Below are 18,938 nucleotides of genomic sequence, written 5' to 3' on the forward strand. Positions count from 1 at the left end.
TTTTGACATTATTAAAATGCCTTAACAATGAATGGAATATCAAAACTGTTGCAGATCAATTTTCCGTCAGGCAGCAATCCATGAATCGACTCGTTTCGGTAGAGACTTCGTATTGTGATAATAGCTTTCAAATCCACTCAGAGTCCCACTCCCAGATGTACACACACAGATGCGACGTGTGATATATTCACCCCCTGAGCTGACAGACCCCTGACCATCAGGAGCTTCGCCCTCAGGTGAACCGAGGCCAAAGTCTCAGTGGTCAGAGGGCCCTGGGCACAAGCCAAATTGGCCCGGTCAGTAACCTTTTGTGAGAGAGCAGATGACGTGTGACAAAGAGAAAATTAGAGAGGGTGACTATTACAAAGGCCACAGGAAAGAACGAAGACGGCCAGGAAATTATATATAAAGAGAGGTGGAAGGATGATGGGGTTAAAAAGAAAATGGAGAAGACGAGTGGAAACATGGGCGGGTGGATGGATGACTAAGTAGGTAAGATGATAAATAGAAGAAGGGACGGTTGGATGAATGGGTGGATGCTTTGACACGCGGTCCCCGGGGAATCAGCCATTATACATGCCACTGTCACTCAAGATTAGCGGCATAATTAAACTCCTGTCGCCCTGCGAGTGGTTGGAGTGTGGGTGTGTATGTGCATGTGCGTGTCTCTGAATGTGTGTGTTGTTTTCCTGGGTGTGTGTGGGAGGGGTAGACTGTGACAGAGATTGATGGTGAGGGGAAAGCAGGCCATTATGTTGTATAGCTAAAGCAGTGATAGCCTTTACACCTCTGTGTCTGTTTAAACTGCCGGCCATTTCATAGGCGTGGCACAAGTGACCCCACGACACACACACACACTCACGCACATGCACGCACCACTTATATTTGCTTGTTTCCAGATGCATTTTGTTGCTTAATTTGGCTGTTGTCTATCATCGTGAGGCCTTCATTGTACTCCAGACAATGTGGCAACAACACTGAGCTACATGAGCTAAATGAAGTGTCATTCATAAATGAGGCAATCCCCCTCTGAAGTGTTAACCCAAGGCTCTTTCCAATAATTGATGGATAGTTGTGAGCAATTTTAATGATACTTCTAAATACTCTGTCCCTTCCCGCCCCCTCCCACACCCCAATAATCACCCATAAGAGACTCATTCACTGTGATGGTTGAAGGCCATGTTGTTGAGCAGCTGCACGCCGACCAAAGCCACGTCTCTGTCTGTCTGTGTTAGTGTGTCTCTGTGAGTGAAAAGAGCCCCGCCGCTCCCCTGCCGAGCGGAACATCAGCCCCATCAAGCCAGCCAGAGGCAGCAGCGACAGGGCCGGAAGTGGGAGCGTGTGCCCTTCAACATAAAAGACTCCAGAGCCTGAGCTATTCGGATGTCAAGTTTTTTTTTAAAAAATTGATTGAAAATACCTACGATATAAAAATTCAAAATGTACACTCTTGGAAAAAAAATTGGTGAACAGATGAAATGTGTGTAGTTTTAGCTGCTTTATGGTACATGTATTGTCCCCTGTACCCCTTATGAAACGGCCTATGATTTCTAGCAAGGGGCAATAACAACACAGCACAAATGTGGTGCACAAATGTGGTGCACAAATGTGGTGCACAAATGTGGTGCACAAATGTGGTGCACAAATGTGGTGCACAAATGTGGTGCACAAATGCGGAGGAGATTGATTTAGGCAGTTTTGGATTGCAAGTACGACACAGTGTTCAAATAAATTCAATATGTTTGCTGTTTTTTTTAACCCGACCAAGAAAGCTGACTCGAGTCTGAGGTGCGAAAGTTAATACAAAATAAGAAGAAGAAACCCAGAGTCCAAATACGGTCAACCTTAACAAACAGAGAACACCACACAATGTAGGAACATTTTCTCTGGACTTCAGCATCTTGTGTCTCACTGACAGCAAGTGTGCAGGTTCAGACCTGAGACCTAATGCATTAAAATGGGACTCTGCACCAACCCAATTCGATTTAATAACATCTACTAGTCTGTCGCACCCAACACAGCTTGGGTCTTTGTCACGAGCAACCCAATGGACCCTTGCACCATGTCTAAAATGTGCTGAAGCAAAGAGAAGATGGTAAATATAAATATATATATATTTACATTTTCATAGAACTTATCATATCTATTAGTTAAATTATTCATTTATTCACCCTCATCACTTGTCTCTCATTAATACTTAGATTATATATATACATATATATGTATATATGTATGTATGTATATATATATGTATGTATATATATATATATATGTGTATATATATATATATATATATATATATATATATATATATATATATATATATATATATATATATATATATATGTGTGTGTGTGTGTGTGTGTGTGTGTGTGTGTGTGTGTGTATGTATCCTATGCTATATATGTCAAAGGCCTGGCATAATATTGGAGAGCTCTCTCCTCCGTCACCAGCCAGTGGTCATGCTAAAGCGTAGCTTTATTCTGAAAATCCCAACCAGAACGGCTACATTGTTGCGCGGTGTTTGACTTGACAGATGGCAGGCGCGAGACGCTCCTCGCTGCTGTGTCTCTCGGTCCGTTGGTCCGTCCCGGTTCCCATTGTCTCCCCTCTTCTCACTCCTTGAAGACAACCCTCCTCCCCGAAGACGACCGAATAAACTTCGCCGTCACTCCGCTCGTATCGCTCCGCGCAGGTGACGTTTGGAGACTTGAAGTCCTCACCCTGTCTCTCTCTCTCTCTCTCTCTCTCTCTCTCGCTCCATCCGAAATGTGGACATGCTTTTCTTGTCTTCTTTCTGGAATTTTTTTCTTCTTCTTTCTTTAACGTTTTTTTATTCGCAGTAACGGAGCGAGGCGGTGAATCAACCGACCAACGACCGGCGGACTGAACGGTGCTTGCTGGCGGGCAGAGAGATGCACCGGAGGAGGACTTGTTAACGCAGACAGAGACGCCGAAATCCTCTTCTCCAGTGGCTGGTGACAATATCACAACATCCAATTTTACTCAACAAATTAAGAGAGAGAGCGAGAGAGGGGGAGAGAGAGCGAGAGAAAAACGGGGGAGAAATACTGGATTACAACCGCGGTGTTGGAGATTTAAAAAAAAAAAAAAACGAGGAAAAAAAGAAGAAGAGAAAACACCGTGTTTTTTTGTCACGGTGTGAATGAAGGGATGTTGCCGCTACATGCCCGTTAGTTCCCCCGAGAGAAGAGGAGAGGAGGCAGCAGGGACCACTTTCACTTGTTTCCTCCAGCCTACAACAAGATCCAAGTGGTGCCTAATCGGATTATCAAACAAAAGAACATTTAATCTGGGATACCCATCCATCTATTAGTGACTACTGTACCGGGCTAATTCGGTGACCTCAGGATGCGACCGAGCGACGTGATTATAGACTTTCCAGTCCGGTAGACGGCGATTGGACGAGTGGGTCCCTGTTTGGACATAACTGGGAGAGTCACTGCAACCCTCGCTTCATTGGTCAGGCTAGTTTATTTGTGTTCAAATAGACACCACATGATCTAACAATCTGACTAAAATGATGCCCTCATCACTCAAAATGCACCACGCCACTTAATTTTCCAGACTACTCAAACTGCCTTCAGTGACGGAGAGGCTTGGAACTGGATCTTCTACACAACCCAAAACCGCCGGATACATCAAGGAAACGCTGTGGACTTGAATCATCCCCCCACCCCCCGTCAAGTGTCCATTACCCATCCTCTGATCCCCTGACCCCCCGCATGCGTCGGGAATCCAGGTCACCACGCTTACCTGTCAGCCACCCGGCCATTTGAATGAAGTAGTAGCCTTTTTTTTTTTTATTCCCCTGAGCTAGTGAGTGTACACCGGGGCTGCACTCTGCTGCTCACACAGGCCGAGCAGCCAGAGCCTCCACCTGGGCTGCCAGCCAGCCAGACGGTCCTCCGGGAGGGGGGCTTTTTTTGGGAGGGGGGATTTTACAGGTCCAGCTGGAGGATTTGGGAGTTTTACCCAGAGCTTCTTCTCCACGTGGATCACTGGAGAGAGGGAGGAGGACGCCATGGGGTGCTGTAGCGGCAGGTGTACCTTGGCCTTCATCTGTGGCATGCAGCTGGTGAGTGTTCGTGCTTTGCCGTTGATCTGAAATAGCGAGCAGATCAATCAGGATTGAGGTTGTCGTTCAGTTCAGCCAAAGCGCATGAAAACACGTACGTCTTTACCTCGGGTGAGAGGACATGGAGCAAGGTATGGGTGCATGGATGGATGGATGGCTGGATGGGTGAATGGGAAAAAAAGATGGATGACTGAAAGGCCACGTTTCCGAAGTTAATAGGTGCGTAAAAGGTCATGATACAAGCTGGGATCTGGTTTCAGGGACAGACTGACAAATGGTGGATGGAACGGATGAATGGCTGTTGGTGGGAGCTCGGTACTAAGAGTCCATGTAGAGCATTGATGGATGGATGGAGGCTTTGAGTGATAAATTGAAAGGAGGTAAAGGAGGGATGGCTGGCTGGCTGGCTGGCAGATGGATAGATGTATGGGGCAGGTACATGTGATTTATGTGGGGGATGTATGGATGGGAGGGAGGAGGACATAGAGGTGCTTATAGACTCATGGGAGCAACTTCTGTCTCTCTCTTTACCTGACTCTCCCTTCACCGTCGGGGTCAACGGAAACTGGTAACATGCCATAAGGAAGGAGGGAGGGAGAGAAGGAGGAAGGGAGGGAGAGAAGAGGGAGGGAGGGAAGGGAAGGGTCTGTGTGAGAGGATGTGTAATATCCTATAATAAACCGAGACCTTTCACAATGGTACGAAGCAGCGGACGGCAGGTTGATTTGTGTGTCAGGTCAAGAGCTGTCCAGCTGAACCACCATGGATTTTTGTTAGCAGGAAGACTTTCATCCCCCAAAAACTTTTTCTTCAGTGTTTCATCTGATCACACAGAGAGAAAATCCATCACAGAAAATGAAACTTAAAACAACAAAGACAAAAATATGGTCCAATAGAGGATGGTCTGGATGGGTTGGGAGGAGGGAGGAGGGGCGGGGGGGACTGTAGCCGATCCCAGCTGACATTGGGCGAAGGCAGAGGTCACCACCCTGGACAGATCGCCAGTTTATCGCACCCCTGGGCAATTTTAGAGTCTCCAGTTAACCTGAGCTGCATGTCTTTGGACTGTGGGAGGATGCCGGAGGAACCCGACGCTGAAGGACCGCCCCGACCCCTCCCCGGATTCGGGGATCGAACCCCGGGCCCCTCTTGCTGGGAGGTGACCGTGCTCGTCACCACCGTGCAGCAGTTGTGGGCCCCTCAACCAAAATACAACGAGATGCTGAAACACTCTTTCCAATAATTCATGCAAAGTCACCTTTCACCTTCAACGCAGACCTTTTTGCCATGTTTTGATTGCCATCTTACAAATGTAATATATACTGTATATACATTTAAATACAGTAGAAATATGTATAGAAACTGAAGACACACCGGGGTACAGAATGGGACATTGTTCATACTCCCACTGATGCATAAACATGAGCAGGAGTGCCGGCGTCGTAGCATGCTCCGCTCACAGAGTCATGTGTACGGTTACTAAAGACCTTTTGTCACGTTGAATAGGACACTGTTACAGACGTCATGCCCTGCGTGTGTCTGCATGCGTGTGCATTCAGTACATCTAAAAAAAAAACACGGAAAACTTAATTTCCCAATTTATAATTATGTGTATTACTTGCGTTGAGCTTGTGAAAAGTCCACCGTGCTTCGAAATGGCCCCTTGCTATGCACATTTTCATTTTATTTTATTGTTTTTTGCAGAACAACAGAGCTGTGTGGGCCAGCATGTGTTTGCGGGACGATGCCAATGAGTTTGGCTCATGCGCCGCACATACATGAAACACGCCATTGTGCTGTAAATAAGGATGCTGCGTGTTTTCCGTAGGTGACAACAGAGGGGAGGGTTTTATGAGTGTGTGTGTGTGTGTGTGATGTGAATGAGAGGCTGTCACAGTGATAGTCATCGAGTCTAATGTGGTGGAACTAATGCCACGCCATAGTCAACAACATGTTTTGCTCTGTTAACTGTTGTAATGGCTCAGCCAGCTGATGCCACCGCCAGCTGAGTCGGAGGTCTAACATTACACTGCGTTACAGTTCGGCCGTGCACAGTTGGCTCTTTCACACAGACAGACGCCCCCCTGATGGTGAGTTTTCATGACTTCACAAAGAAACAAAAAGAAGGAAAAAAATCCTTCCCACTGTACGAATGCATTGATAAAGATGCAGAGACGCCGCTGCCCACATCCCCCTTTGTTAAAGGAAACCTAATTGACCACAAATTAAAAGACGGCCTTGTTCTGCGCTTGCTTCTCGGCAACCCCCATCCCCTCCCTCCTCCGGGGACGGTAATTATTTTTGCCGTGTGAGGTTCCACTTAATAGTTGACCTCGCAGAGCAGAAAACAATGCTGGTCAGTGTGTCTCATGTCGTGGAACTGACGTCTTGTTCTTAACGCTTAACACCCCCCACATCTCCCCCGCCCTCCTGCTTCATTAGCCGGGTTAATTGGCTGAGGTATGTGATGTCACCGTCGCTTGACCCCGGATCAACCATCCGGGGTCGGAGGTGAAGTGTAATATCACCTTTCGGGTTGTATAGGTGTTTTTTTGGGGTGTGTCAAACGTCAAACCCACACAGCTCAATGGACCACGTGAGTGCCGATTTTTCTTTTTTTAAATGACGGTTTTCTGCTTCCCTGCAGCAGCTATCGGTTTCGCTTCATTCTGTGATTTGAACGATTCATTTCATTATTGATTCATCTGCCGAATACGTTTTCTCAATTATTCATTTAATCTATAAAATGTCCCATAATGCGTACAAATGCTCATTGCGGGTTTCTGAACCCCCTCCCCTCCCCGCCCCCTCCGAGCTGGCATCGTCTAATTGCATTACTCAAAAGATATTCAGTTTGCTGTAACACACGAGACAAACAAAGTTAGTTGATTATGATTGTCGCAGGTTTCCTTTTTTTGTTGTCAGTCAATTCATAAATTGAACTAATTCTTTCAAAGACGTTTTTTAAAAGGCGGCGGGGCCGATCCTGGAAGTGAGGCGTCTCCGACTGGCTGGGAAACGTTGATTGGAGGATCGGCTGAAGTACTGTAATCATGTGATTTGGTCTTCACACTGGGGGATCGAGTGTGGAGCTTCTGTTAAATCAACACGTCTGCTGCTTGCAGTGAAAATCCTACCGATCCCAATTTTTCCAGATTGATAAGTGATTTTGTTGAGAAAAAGAACTGCTTTTAAGGACAAAAAAGTTTCCGTTGATGGTAAAAATGTTGACTTAAAGATATGTATACTCAAGGATATGTTGGCCAATTGGGTAAAGATGTTTGAGGAATCCCCAAAAATATGCTATTTACTTTCTCGCCGAGAAGAGCGACACCACTCTCTAATCTGTGTGGTACACTAAATCTGAAGCAGCTGGATCGCTTAGCTTAGCATCAAGAGGGAAACAGCCAGCCTGACTGTCTAAAAGTACATGTTTCACTAATTAAGCCCATGGATGTGTAAAGATAACTGGATACAGCATCGGAGGCTCATTCAAAGTCGCTTAGTTGTGCGTGAAGCAAACAAAAAGCTTGACTTTTGAGTCTAACATTTGTGTGAAAATACACAGATTTTGCGGTGATGTTCAACATTCATGGGCCCAAAGAACAACTTTCCTTTACCGCCGCCTCGTTCTGGAGCTCATCCACATGAGCGACTAGTGCATTTTACAACTTTTAGGACCTAATGATTAAAATAAAGGCTGTTGGGAAGTTGATTATCCTCTGATCCTCTTTCCTAATGTGAGTCTATAGGGAGGAAAAACATTTTTTTGGCCCAATGTTGAAGACCTTGAAAAGAAATCTTGAAAACGCTTAGAAAGAAGTAAAAAGCTTCTTGAGTCTGCCAGCAGAGAATCTAATCAATCACAGCGCCCGGCCAAGAAAGAGTCCCAGACAATTAAACCAACAAAATACTATGTTCATCCAATCTTTATCCTATATTCGTCTTATATTCATCTCATCTTCATCCTATTGACACACGAGTGCTACATTCTGGTCCACAGTAACTCGTGACTACCGAGCGAATACGGATTTCCCGCCAAATTTCCCTTCATATCCCCATCTTGAGAAAAAAGGCGTGTAAATGAAGTTGCACCGGTAATATTATTATTATTTTTCCCAAAGATGAAGATTAGAAAGTTGGTTCAAAAATAAAACAGAGCAAACAGATCAGAGCAGATCAGATGGTGTTTTTACCAACACCGTTTCACACACACACATACACTCACACACACACACACACACACATACACACATATGCCACTGGTGACTCACTTGCTGTGGCGGTGATTGTGGTCCTTGTTGCTATATCAGGCCACACACCCACCAACTGCTGTCACAGAGATGATTACTAAATCAGCCAATGACGGCAGCCGATGGGCCTCCTCCGCCCATTGGCCGGTTCAGTGGAGCGCTGTGCAGACGGTCGGTGGGTGTTTATGTTGATGGAACGTTATGTTGTAGGTGTTTTTAAGTTAATTGAGTGGAGTGAGGGGAGTAGAAATGTTCGCAGCGTCGGATGATAATTCATCGTGGTGAACGTGCGAGACGCAGCTTTCTTTCACGCGTGTGTGTGTGTGTGTGTGTGTGTGTGTGTGTGTGCAGCGACACGATTGGACGTAAGCTATCGGAGACACGGTGTCTGTCGGTCTCTGGGAGTACTTTCCTGTGACATTTCCACCATTGAGGGACATAATGAATAATTTACCACTTGGAAGCTGCGACATGAATGCAGAAACGGTGTCTCTGCATGTGTGTGTGTGTGTGTGTGTGTGTGTGTGTCTGTCACCTGATTGCGAAACGTGCAGTCATTCAAACCGAGGAGTCAATATTCATTTGAGTTGCATTTTAGTGTGTGTGTGTGAAGGGGTAGGGTGGGGAGGGGGGGTATATGGATAAATCATTCTTGACATGTTGAACACTTAAAAAAGATATTTTGACTGATATATGCAAATATATGCAATTTTCCTCATCATGAAATGAAACATCTTACTGCTGAATTTGCTTAATTTCGGCGGATCTGGTTTGCAAATTGGAACAAACCGTCGCTTTTAATTGAGCTTAATACAAGTCCCGCCCCCTCCCTCTTAATTCTTTTTCCCGGCTCCTATATATAACGGTATGATATTCCGTCCCGGTTATTTCCCAATGTGCCGGGGTGTGTGCGCCGTTTTGAAGCAAATCCGCTTTGAGAGTGCTTTTGATTTGAAAGGGAACGGAGCTCCAGCACTCCGGCAACAAACACAATCTTCAGACCCCTGTTCCTCATCGCCACAACTCAGTGAGATAAAAAAAAAAGGGCCTCGCTATCCTTTATGTGCAACTCCGCTTTCAACAAGGGCCCACACGCAACCCCACAGTCTATGGATTTCCTGTCGCGTTTTCTTTTTCTCCGTCTCTAATTTGTCAGTCTCTCTCTCCCCGCCGTGGCTGTGGACGTCTTTCTTACCTTTTTTTTTTTTTTTTTTTACATTTCTTTATCGGCCTCCGCCTGCCGTTCTCTCTGTCTGTTCCTGCTTGGGAGGAATGCAGCCATCATACCTTGGCCACTGACACTTGAATGGAAATCCATTCGACGTGTTTCAAGAGAGTCTGTGCACACAAACCCCACCGCCCCCTCTCCCCCTCATCCTCCTCACCTCATCCTCCTCTCACCGGTCCCGTTGAGACGGTCCCATTGTGCCGAACCAAGTCCGACATTAGGCCTCAAACCTGGACGGGTCCGCGCTGCATTTCCTATTGTTCAGCTTGCTCTCTGTGATAAAAGAATATTGTGCTCTGCCGGCTTTCAGCTGTCAATAAAATAGGTTGTTTTTTTTTTTTTAGAAAAGTGCTGGCTTATATGAGAAGCTGCTGGTGGATGCGGGTAACGTGGCTCCGAGGCGGCGGGCACTGAGGGAGGGATAATGTGCAGCAAGTGAGGTCCTGCATCAACCTGTCTGGGTTCCTTTTGCAGTAATGACACGCTCGCTGTACGCTGTCCTGCTTCTTACACGGCTGCTATTCTCCTAAAGTCCCATATGAATGCATCCGACTGCGTCGTTTGAAGTCGTGCAGTTGAAACGACTCCATAACATCAGATTCTAAATAGATTTAACGAGCTTTGCTAGGCCATCATGTAAGATATGGACCGAACAACAACAGGATATTCAGCTTGGACCAGGAAACTGCAGTCAAATTGCAACCGCCCCCTTTTTTTTATGTTCAAAAGTAATATTTCTGCTGCAGGAATTCAACCTGCAAGGGCTTAACTCTCCCAGAAACAAAACCGGTGTTATTGGCAGTAAACCCCTCTCAGAGATGCTCAGTTAATTTCGGGGGAGTTGCACCGCGGTGCTGTGATGTCATCGATCAGACAAATGGATCAGCTCCGTTTCGAGCCCACAGATATTTTTTAATTACTCCGTCGTAAAACCTCCGCTTCCTCTGGTACAACCCACGCCGAACCAAAGTAGGCTACTTCTTCCTCAGGTCTCGGCATCGATCTTCATCTTTTGCTCCAGTTCTTCGCTAATTAACTTTCTTTAAAAAAAAAAAAAGAAGAAAAAAAAAGTCTTATCCTCAAATTCTGAATGATTACACAGCTGTATGTGTAACGCACTCTGCCTCACCGCCGTCGACAGCAGCACACACTGCGCTGTTCATCAGGCCGCTCGGCCGTCACGGTAAACAGTCATCTCCAGGGCAAGGTCTGGAAACTCGGCGAGATTAAAAAGCGTGTGCACGTCCGCAAGTTTCTCTGCGGTGGTGGACCTCCATGTTCCACTCAGAACAACGTAGAACCATAGATAAGATGATTTGATACTAACCACAGGCCCATCCCAGATGCGTTCTTCCAATTTAACTGATGCTGTCGAGGATTTCACATCTGTAATGTTGCGATGGATAAGACCTGGTACTTTGCCCGGTCTGTGCTGTGCGGCTGTACATTTGGCACGATATTTGCCGCGCTGAAAGAAAGGCGGAAAAAAAAAAAGAAAGGAAAATCCAAGCAGTCCTTCAACAAGCCGTCAGCAAACAGCCCATCGCTCTTCAAATCCAGTCAATATATTAAGACCAATTCATGCGGTGGAAAATGGTGCAGCGAGGAGTTTTTCTTTTTTTTTTAACGCTGGAATGTGTCCGAGGGCCGAGCCGGGGAGGCCGCTATAGGAGCCTCCCCGGCTCGGACGGGTACAGGAGAGCTGCCGCTGCTGACGACAAGGTCTTTCTCAACACATCTGGAGGTGACAGAGACTCTCCCCCCCCCCCCCCCCCCTCCCTCCCTCGATGATTGATCTCTGATGGCGTGGATAGAGTAACGGATGTGCGTATGGATTTGAGCCCCGCACTTAGCTTCTGGTTTCATATTTAAGTCAATGAGTCGCGGACCCTCCTCGCGTCTCACCGACACGAGCTGTCGCTCCGTTAGCATCTGGAATTCAACGTGTTTTCCTCATGCAGGGATTTTTCTGGCAGCTCAAACATGCTCCTGGCTTTTCTGTCCATGTACTAGGCTAAATGTGTATTTGTAACCTGTCCACCTCACCAGCCCCAGTCTCACTGCAACACTACTCTTTTTTTTACTCGTGTTTTTCTTCCCCCTCTTTGCAAAGCTTTCTCATAAACTACAATTTTCCACACTCGATGGTTTTTCTGCTGTTGTTTTTTGTTGTTGTAAAAACAACACGCGCTCTTCTCCTAGTTGAGCGTGTCGTGTAAAAGCATTCGGCGGCTCACAGAGAGGGGGCAAAACCACGGCACTGTATCAACACCCGCTGTCATCATGAAACAGTCTGCAAAACTGTGAGAGAGGGGAATCTGTGAAAAGTGAGATATTCTTTTCTTTGAGTGGAGAAAGCTGACTCAATCTATATTCTTCCGCAGCTCAGCGGAGGCTTTAAATTGAACCTTTACACAGCTGGATTGTTTGTTCTACAGTCTCAGTAATACACGACACGCATGTGGAATCACATCCGCTGGATAGACCACTCTAGTGCCTCTATGAACACACACAATATTAATTACCAGTAAATAGTGGGATTGCAATAATGTTTTGGCTGAACCGGGCGTTCAATGTGGGACTTTATCGCCGACTCCTTTTTTGGAAAAGCATGTTTTTCCCCCCCTCTGTTTGCTATTGCAGATGGATCATAATGCCACAATACCCATGAGCCTCAGCGACTAAAGAGAAGAAGGCAGTTTCAGGGCAATTGAAAACTCTCCCTTTATTGCTCTATTTATTGCTTTATTGTTATGATCAAAAGATGGAGCCTTAGTTGCTGAGAAACACCCAGAATCTGATTTCAGTTAAGCTGCAGATTGTTAAAATAGGTATAAGCCTTCGCTTTTTTATTGAAGACGTTTGACACGTCTCAGTGGGAGAAGGCTATTTTTACTAATCAAGGCCGAATCCTATGCCACCGCTTCACTTTCAGAGTCTTGATATTGTCCTTTGATTCGTTATCTCAATTGCAGGAAGTTGATCCTTTGCAGCAACGGCGGTTATTTCATCTCTGATGCAAGAAAGAAAGAGGATAAAAAAGTAGATCAATGTATGGCGAATGTCACAAGGGGCTTTTTTCTTCTTCTTCTTCTTCTTCTTCTTCTTCTTAAGCAAACACATCAGTGTCTTCGTGTAGGCGCGTAAGGAAAGCCATGAAATAAAATGGCACAAGACGGTTGCAATCCTTCAAAAAAAAATGTCATCGGTGAGTGTTTTCAAAGTGCTCTTCACCCCCTCCCGAAAAAACCTGCAGCGCCTCAAACTGCCGCCGTGGAGGGCGCTGACAAAGAGAGGCCCACGTACAGCCGGCGACTTCCAACCGCCTGTTTTCTTCACAGCGACCCGGTGGCCCGTTTTTTAATCTCCTCCCCCCCCCCCGCATCTCGCTCCCGATTCCCGACTCCCGAGCACGTCTTTGAAGAGAGCGAGAGAGTGCGAGAGAGAGGAAAAGCGAGGCGCCGACATGCGACAAAAGGCCGCGGATCTGCCGGATCTGAGCGAGCGATACCGCCGGCCCGCGCGTCCGCTGAGCTGCCAAGATGCGTATCGACGGTGCTGGAAGCTGACCTTGCGCGTGACCACCGCTGATGGACGAGCTGATGGTGTTTGGCCGAATGCCGCCGCCTCAATATTTACACACGGTCAGACAGCCGGGCGGAGGGAAAGCTCGACGCGGAGGGACAGACGCTTTTCTCTCTCTGTTTTTTTTAATTTTACTTTAATAACACAGCAAACTGCAGCGGTGCTTGTTGCTCCGCCTCAAGGTGAACCCCCCCCCCACACACACACACACACACACACCCACTCATTGTTCTCTGAGAACGCACATCCTGTGTTGACGCCGTTGTTGCTATTGTTGTTGTTGCCGTGAGTCCTGATATTCCGCCTGCGCAGTCGGTTTGATCTCATTACATCAAAGGGGTGCTTGAATTATAATGGCCAGCGACTGCAAAGCGATGCCTCGAGCTTCATTACACGGGATTATGAGATGGAGATGTGACTAGTGTCAGATGAACAAACGTACTTTCAGGATGGCACTGATATCCCGTTGATGGCCTCATGGATTTCGGGGGCAAGTTGCTCAGCACAGAAAGGTGGTCAACACTAAATATTTTAGCTCCCAGCTTTGAGGTCGAAGCAGTGATGGAAAAAAACTTTATTTCCACTTACGGTGTAAGCGCGCTCCCATCGGCGGTAAACTTGCCTCCGATGAAACATCTTCTGATGCGGTCTGAAATTCTAATACTATATTTATTCATACAGCATCTCCCAGAAGCAGATGTCACAAAGTGATTCACAACCCAACACAAACTAGCAAGTAAGAGACAAAGCGAAATAATTGGAAAACCAAAAAAGATACAGAAAAACAAAGTCCAAACAAACGGGTCTCGAGCTGGCTTCTAAAAGTGGCCACGATGTCCAGAGATGTTGAGCCCGATGGGAGAGACTTCCAAAGGGAAGGAGCCGCAACCTCAAAAAGCTCAGCCTCCTTTTGTCTTTCGCCTGGAGCGAGGACCGACCAACAAACCCTGATCAGAGGACCTCAGAGAGCCGAGAGTCGATGGAGTAGCTCTTTAATGTAGGCAGTCGCCAGACTCGAAATGTGATCCCGAGAATCTTGTGCTGGATTCTACATTTAATGAGAGGCCAGTGTAAAGAAACCAGAATGGTGGTCAAAGAAGACCTTTTGGAGGACTCGGTCAAAGGCTCGGCAGCAGCGTTTTGGCGGGTTTGGGGTGCAAAGAGAAGTACGCCGTTCAAGACGATAAACATTAGCCGTAACTTCGGCCCAGGCTTATTGAACCCGGACGGACCTTTTTTTAGGTAGTGACAGCAGAAACCCTGCGGTACCGATACCGTCAGGTGCGTTTAAAACAGCGATTACTGTCATTAATCCAGGAGGAACGAATTGATCAGACGGGCCGATCTAATTTCTAATAGGGGCCTGATCATCCAGCACTAAAAGTGCACGATTATGAGATCGTACATGAGAATCCACGTCACTCTCAGACATAAAACACAGAGCCAAAAGTAGGAGTATTTGAATTTTTTATTTCAAAAACACCAAAAAGCTGTACAGTTTATCACAGTGTGTGTATCATCGTGTTTTTTCCTCTCTTTTGGTTTTCTATTCTTCTTGACGCCATATTCTTGTCGCTCTGTATCATTGTTGCCCTTTTCTCTCTCTGCGTCTCTCAATTATTTCTCCCAGATTTACTCTCTCTCTTTCTCTCCCTCCCCCTCTCTCTTTCTCTCTCTCTCTCTCTCTCTCTCGGCCCATTAGAGTTGCTCAGGGAGCTGTAAAAAAAAAAAGATGTATGCATGTCTTTGCATCTTCCTCCTGAAGGGAGTGCCCGTGTGTGTGCACATGCAGGGACGGACGGCGGAGGTGGTGGAGCGCGATAAAGTCTCGCTGTAGAAGCCCTTTCGACTGGGATAAGGAGCTAAGGGAGGAAGGAGGGAGGGAGGCAGGGCGGGTGGAATGGACGGTTGGATAGATATTTTCATAAAGGATGGATGAATGTCTGTGTGCGGATCGATACTGGGATGGAGGGATCGAGATCTGGATGAATGGACGGAGAGAAGGCCCGGGGAGATGAGTCGGGGAGGCAGGGGAGGAGCGGACGATAACAAGAAAGGATGGATCGATGATGGATAGATAGCCAAGATGTATGGATGAACGGATGACTAATGGACGAACGGGTCGTTTAACACTGCAAAGTCATCAGTAATGACCAGAGATGGCAGACAGTGGAGAGAGCCAAATATGTCGGGTGTTGACTCTGTGACAGCGGAGTAAATAATGTGTAAGTGTAGTCTGACAAGAGATGGGGGGGGTTAGGCCCTAAATAATCCTTTCAGGTGACCTTCAAAAGACCAAAAATCCACATAAGAGCAGGAATCCAAAAGGCCGATTAGCAAGCTTACCCGCTAGCCTCTCCAAAGTAGAGTTTCACGTATCATTGCCCTTTGAGGTTGGGGTTAAAAAGGAGTAGTTCACCCAATATAACTCACCCGCTCAAGCTCTCTGTGGTGCCGGGAAAAAGTTTTCAATGATTGGTGTTTTTCAAAAGTTTGAGGCCCAAAAGAAAAAGATGCAATGCATCTTTGTTTGGCGATAGTTCAGTGAGAGGAGTTTCCATGAACCCACCAATGGACACAAGACACTTGAATAATACTGCACAGGAATTATGTTAAAGTCCGTTCACTTTCATTTTTTGGGGTTTCTTAATGCTATTCGATATAAAGCTTTGTGGTACCAAGGAGGGTTTTGGTTCCTTCCAAAATCGTATTACGTGAGAACGCTTTTGTTGGGGTTTGATTAGGTTTCGGGAAAGACTGCTTCACCGAGATTAGAGGACCGCCATCTTCATGGTCACAATGACCGATACGTAGTAAAGATAAGAAACGATCATGGTCGTATTCAAGAACATTAAAGACACGGTCGACTGTCGGTTTGATGTTTTCTTGGCAACGTCGTCTGACTTCCTCTTGTGCTCTCGTCCTAATTTCTGCCGATGCTGGAAGACGCTGTCGACTAAAAGTGACATGTGGCCTTTTTGGGTCTTTTCCTGAAGTGACTGACGCTGCTGATCTATCATTACGATGCTATCTTAAAGACCACGCTGGCCTTTATAGATCCTCGGGTTTGGCTGTGTTTTTATTAAAAGGGAATGCGACACTGATCAAGTTTGACAAGGAACGGATTTTCTTAAATTACATATGCCGTCGTTTTACTTCAGTGGCATTTAGTTTCATTATTTGATATTTTTGACAGCCAGACATTTTTTTTTTTTTTTTAGCAGAACTGATGGAAGTCTTTTGCTGGGTTACACAGCCACACAATAAAGCTTGAGAGTAACTTCCGCTGACGGGATGGTTTGTTCGACTCGCAGGGCTCCCTTTTGATATTGAGCCGTTCTGTTGCTTTGATGTAATTGGCTCACAGTCAGACGGAGTTGACAGTGGCCAGAAAGTGAAAAAGTTTGAGAAGAAGCCAGAACCAAAGGTTACTGTCAGATAAAGTAGCTGGCCAATATGGACTGTGACCTTTTATTGATCTTTCGCCCCAAAGATTTACTGTCACTTGGTCAATACTGTCTCTTCCTCGGGTTCGGCGGTTCGATCCACAGAGAGACTAAAGTTCCAATTTTTAATCCCTGACTCCATCCATTCACAGCCGTTGAAACAAGAAGAAACGCCATCTAGTTTTCTCTTCCGCGAGCCCCGAACAGGTCCAATCTGTTGTGAAGCAGATCTTTCGGTTCTCGTACAAGTTGAGTGTGATTTCAGGAAAAGGGTTTTCAATGAGATCTGAACGTGACTTTGTCTGGAAGTACCAAGGTGATAAGAAGACGGTTGCCTGAGGCGAGCAGCTGTAGGCCATTATCATACCCAGAAACAGGATCTCCCTTCAAATGCAGAGTGAGAATCAAACAGAAATGCAATTTAACGCAAAATCTCACATCTCTCTTGCCTTTCCTTTTTCATCTGTGTCTTCAAATGGCATTTGTTTATTTGTAAAACTAAAAGTTCTGTGTCCCAAAGTGTTTATTGTCTAATATGAGGCTGACTCAAATTATTTGTAGTGTATTTTTAATTTTCTTTTGGAACTTCTTTGGACTTCAGTGCGGCAACACAACAGGTGTGTTTCTGAACTTGACAGCCGATGCCTCCTGCTTCCAGTGTCTATGCTAAGCTAACCGTCTTCTGTAGCTTCGTGTTTAGCGCACAAACATGAGAGTGGCATCGATCTTCTCCTCTAACTCTGGAAAAGAAAGAATATAAGCGTATTGTTATTCCTTTAAGATGTACATTCTGGGGGTTTGTCAAATTTGCATTAAGCTAAACAATCAAATAAAGCTATTGTTTAATTTGATGTTACTTAGCAATTTCATTAACGCACAAACAATAGTCTTTTATTAATTTAACACACCAATAATAAATAAAAAGTCCTGCTTCCAGTTCCTATTCCTTCACGTATTTGTAAACCACCTGAATATCAGGCATGGAGGTCACTTTCATTTTGACAAGTGCGTTTGTATTTTTCAAAACACGCAGATAAATACACGATTTTACAGTCCTGATACTTGTTAGCTTCTTCGTTTTGTTAGCGTGGACATTTTTTCCTGTAAGGCGTTTTCTGACAGCAGCTTTCTTATCTGTGATGGGTCACATTTTTACTCCCGCCTGCCAAGGTCTTCTGTCGCTTCTCCAAGAGCTGCCATTATTTTGATCTATAAATACATTACTTGGGCCTTTGTTCTTTGACACACAAACACACACACACACAAATAAACACACACTGCGATGCATTGCCCAAATTCATATCCGTAAACTGCCAGTCGCAGACGCTAAGAAGCAGTCTTCCTGTTCTTCGCTCTGATGTTTTGCAATATGAATCCAGAGAATCCGCTTCTCCGCAGTCGGTCCCTGAAGGCACCACTGAAGAAGAGTTTTGTTTCAGTTTTGAATCCCTTTAAGGAATATAGAAGATATTGGGTGATGTGTGAGAGCAGAAAGAGCTCAACGTTACACTTTCATCTTTACCTGTAATCATTTTGCCTTCGCCACAGATCCCTCTCTCATGGCCTCTTCTCCTCTTCCTCTCCTCCTCCTTCCTCTCAGTATGAATTGATTTAGTCTTATTACCTTACACACCTGCCCTCTGGTTTGGCTCCACTCTTATCTCTCTCTCACACACACATAGACACACATCTATTGCCTTCTATTTTTTCCCGACGTTCCTTCTGTCATACTCACACACAGACAGAAACACACGCACACACACACACACACACACACACAGTAATCTGATCCGGCAATCGCTTGTATTTTTGAATACGGCAGCTAAAGGGAGATACGGATACAGTCTCAGCTTTCAGCTTCGGCTCCGTATCAGCAGATCAGCCACACTGTAGTCACGTCTCACCAAAATAGAAGCACAGGATGTTTTTAAATGTAGGAGACATGGTGGTGGTAGCAGTGCTCAGTGTTTGTGTGTGTGTGTGTGTGTGTGTGTGTGTCTGTAGGGGAGTACATACATAGTCAAATGTATAGAGCATTGCTGTGCCCCAGTAGCACGCCATTAACACTAACAGGGTTTGGGCTTTGATTCCCACAGGGCCACCTGTATAAAAAGTGGACACATTATGCAACACTTCAGGGAAAAAAACACACAAAATAGAATATATGAATATATTCCTATGGCGAAAATATAAGCATGTGCACCTTTATGTGTCCTCTTTACCACAGCAGATAATATTTTCCCTCACAATTTAAATTGAATGTGATTTAATTGCAGGCCAAGAACCTATGAAAGTAAATATTCAACGAGTCCTCTCTTCCTGTCTGA

At 45.7% G+C, this 18,938-nt stretch overlaps 1 protein-coding gene across 2 annotated transcripts in view; it reads left to right on the plus strand.

The window, feature by feature from the left end:
* Positions 1-2,536: 2,536 nt before the first annotated feature.
* nkain2 (sodium/potassium transporting ATPase interacting 2) overlaps positions 2,537-18,938 on the plus strand; it is a 68,499-nt gene continuing 52,097 nt past the window's right edge. Inside the window, exons 1-2 of one of the 2 annotated variants that reach the window (XM_068576837.1) lie at positions 2,537-2,695; positions 2,844-4,099. In XM_068576837.1, coding sequence (XP_068432938.1) covers positions 4,046-4,099 — 54 coding nt within the window. In that variant the 5' untranslated portion in view covers positions 2,537-2,695; positions 2,844-4,045. Of the gene's footprint in view, positions 4,100-18,938 lie in introns of both variants that reach the window. The other variant, XM_068576838.1, reaches the window with a different exon arrangement.

This window comes from Clinocottus analis, unplaced genomic scaffold (genome assembly GCF_023055335.1).
Source record: "Clinocottus analis isolate CAN_PGR_092001 unplaced genomic scaffold, fCliAna1.0.p SCAF_15, whole genome shotgun sequence".
NCBI lineage: Eukaryota > Metazoa > Chordata > Actinopteri > Perciformes > Cottidae > Clinocottus > Clinocottus analis.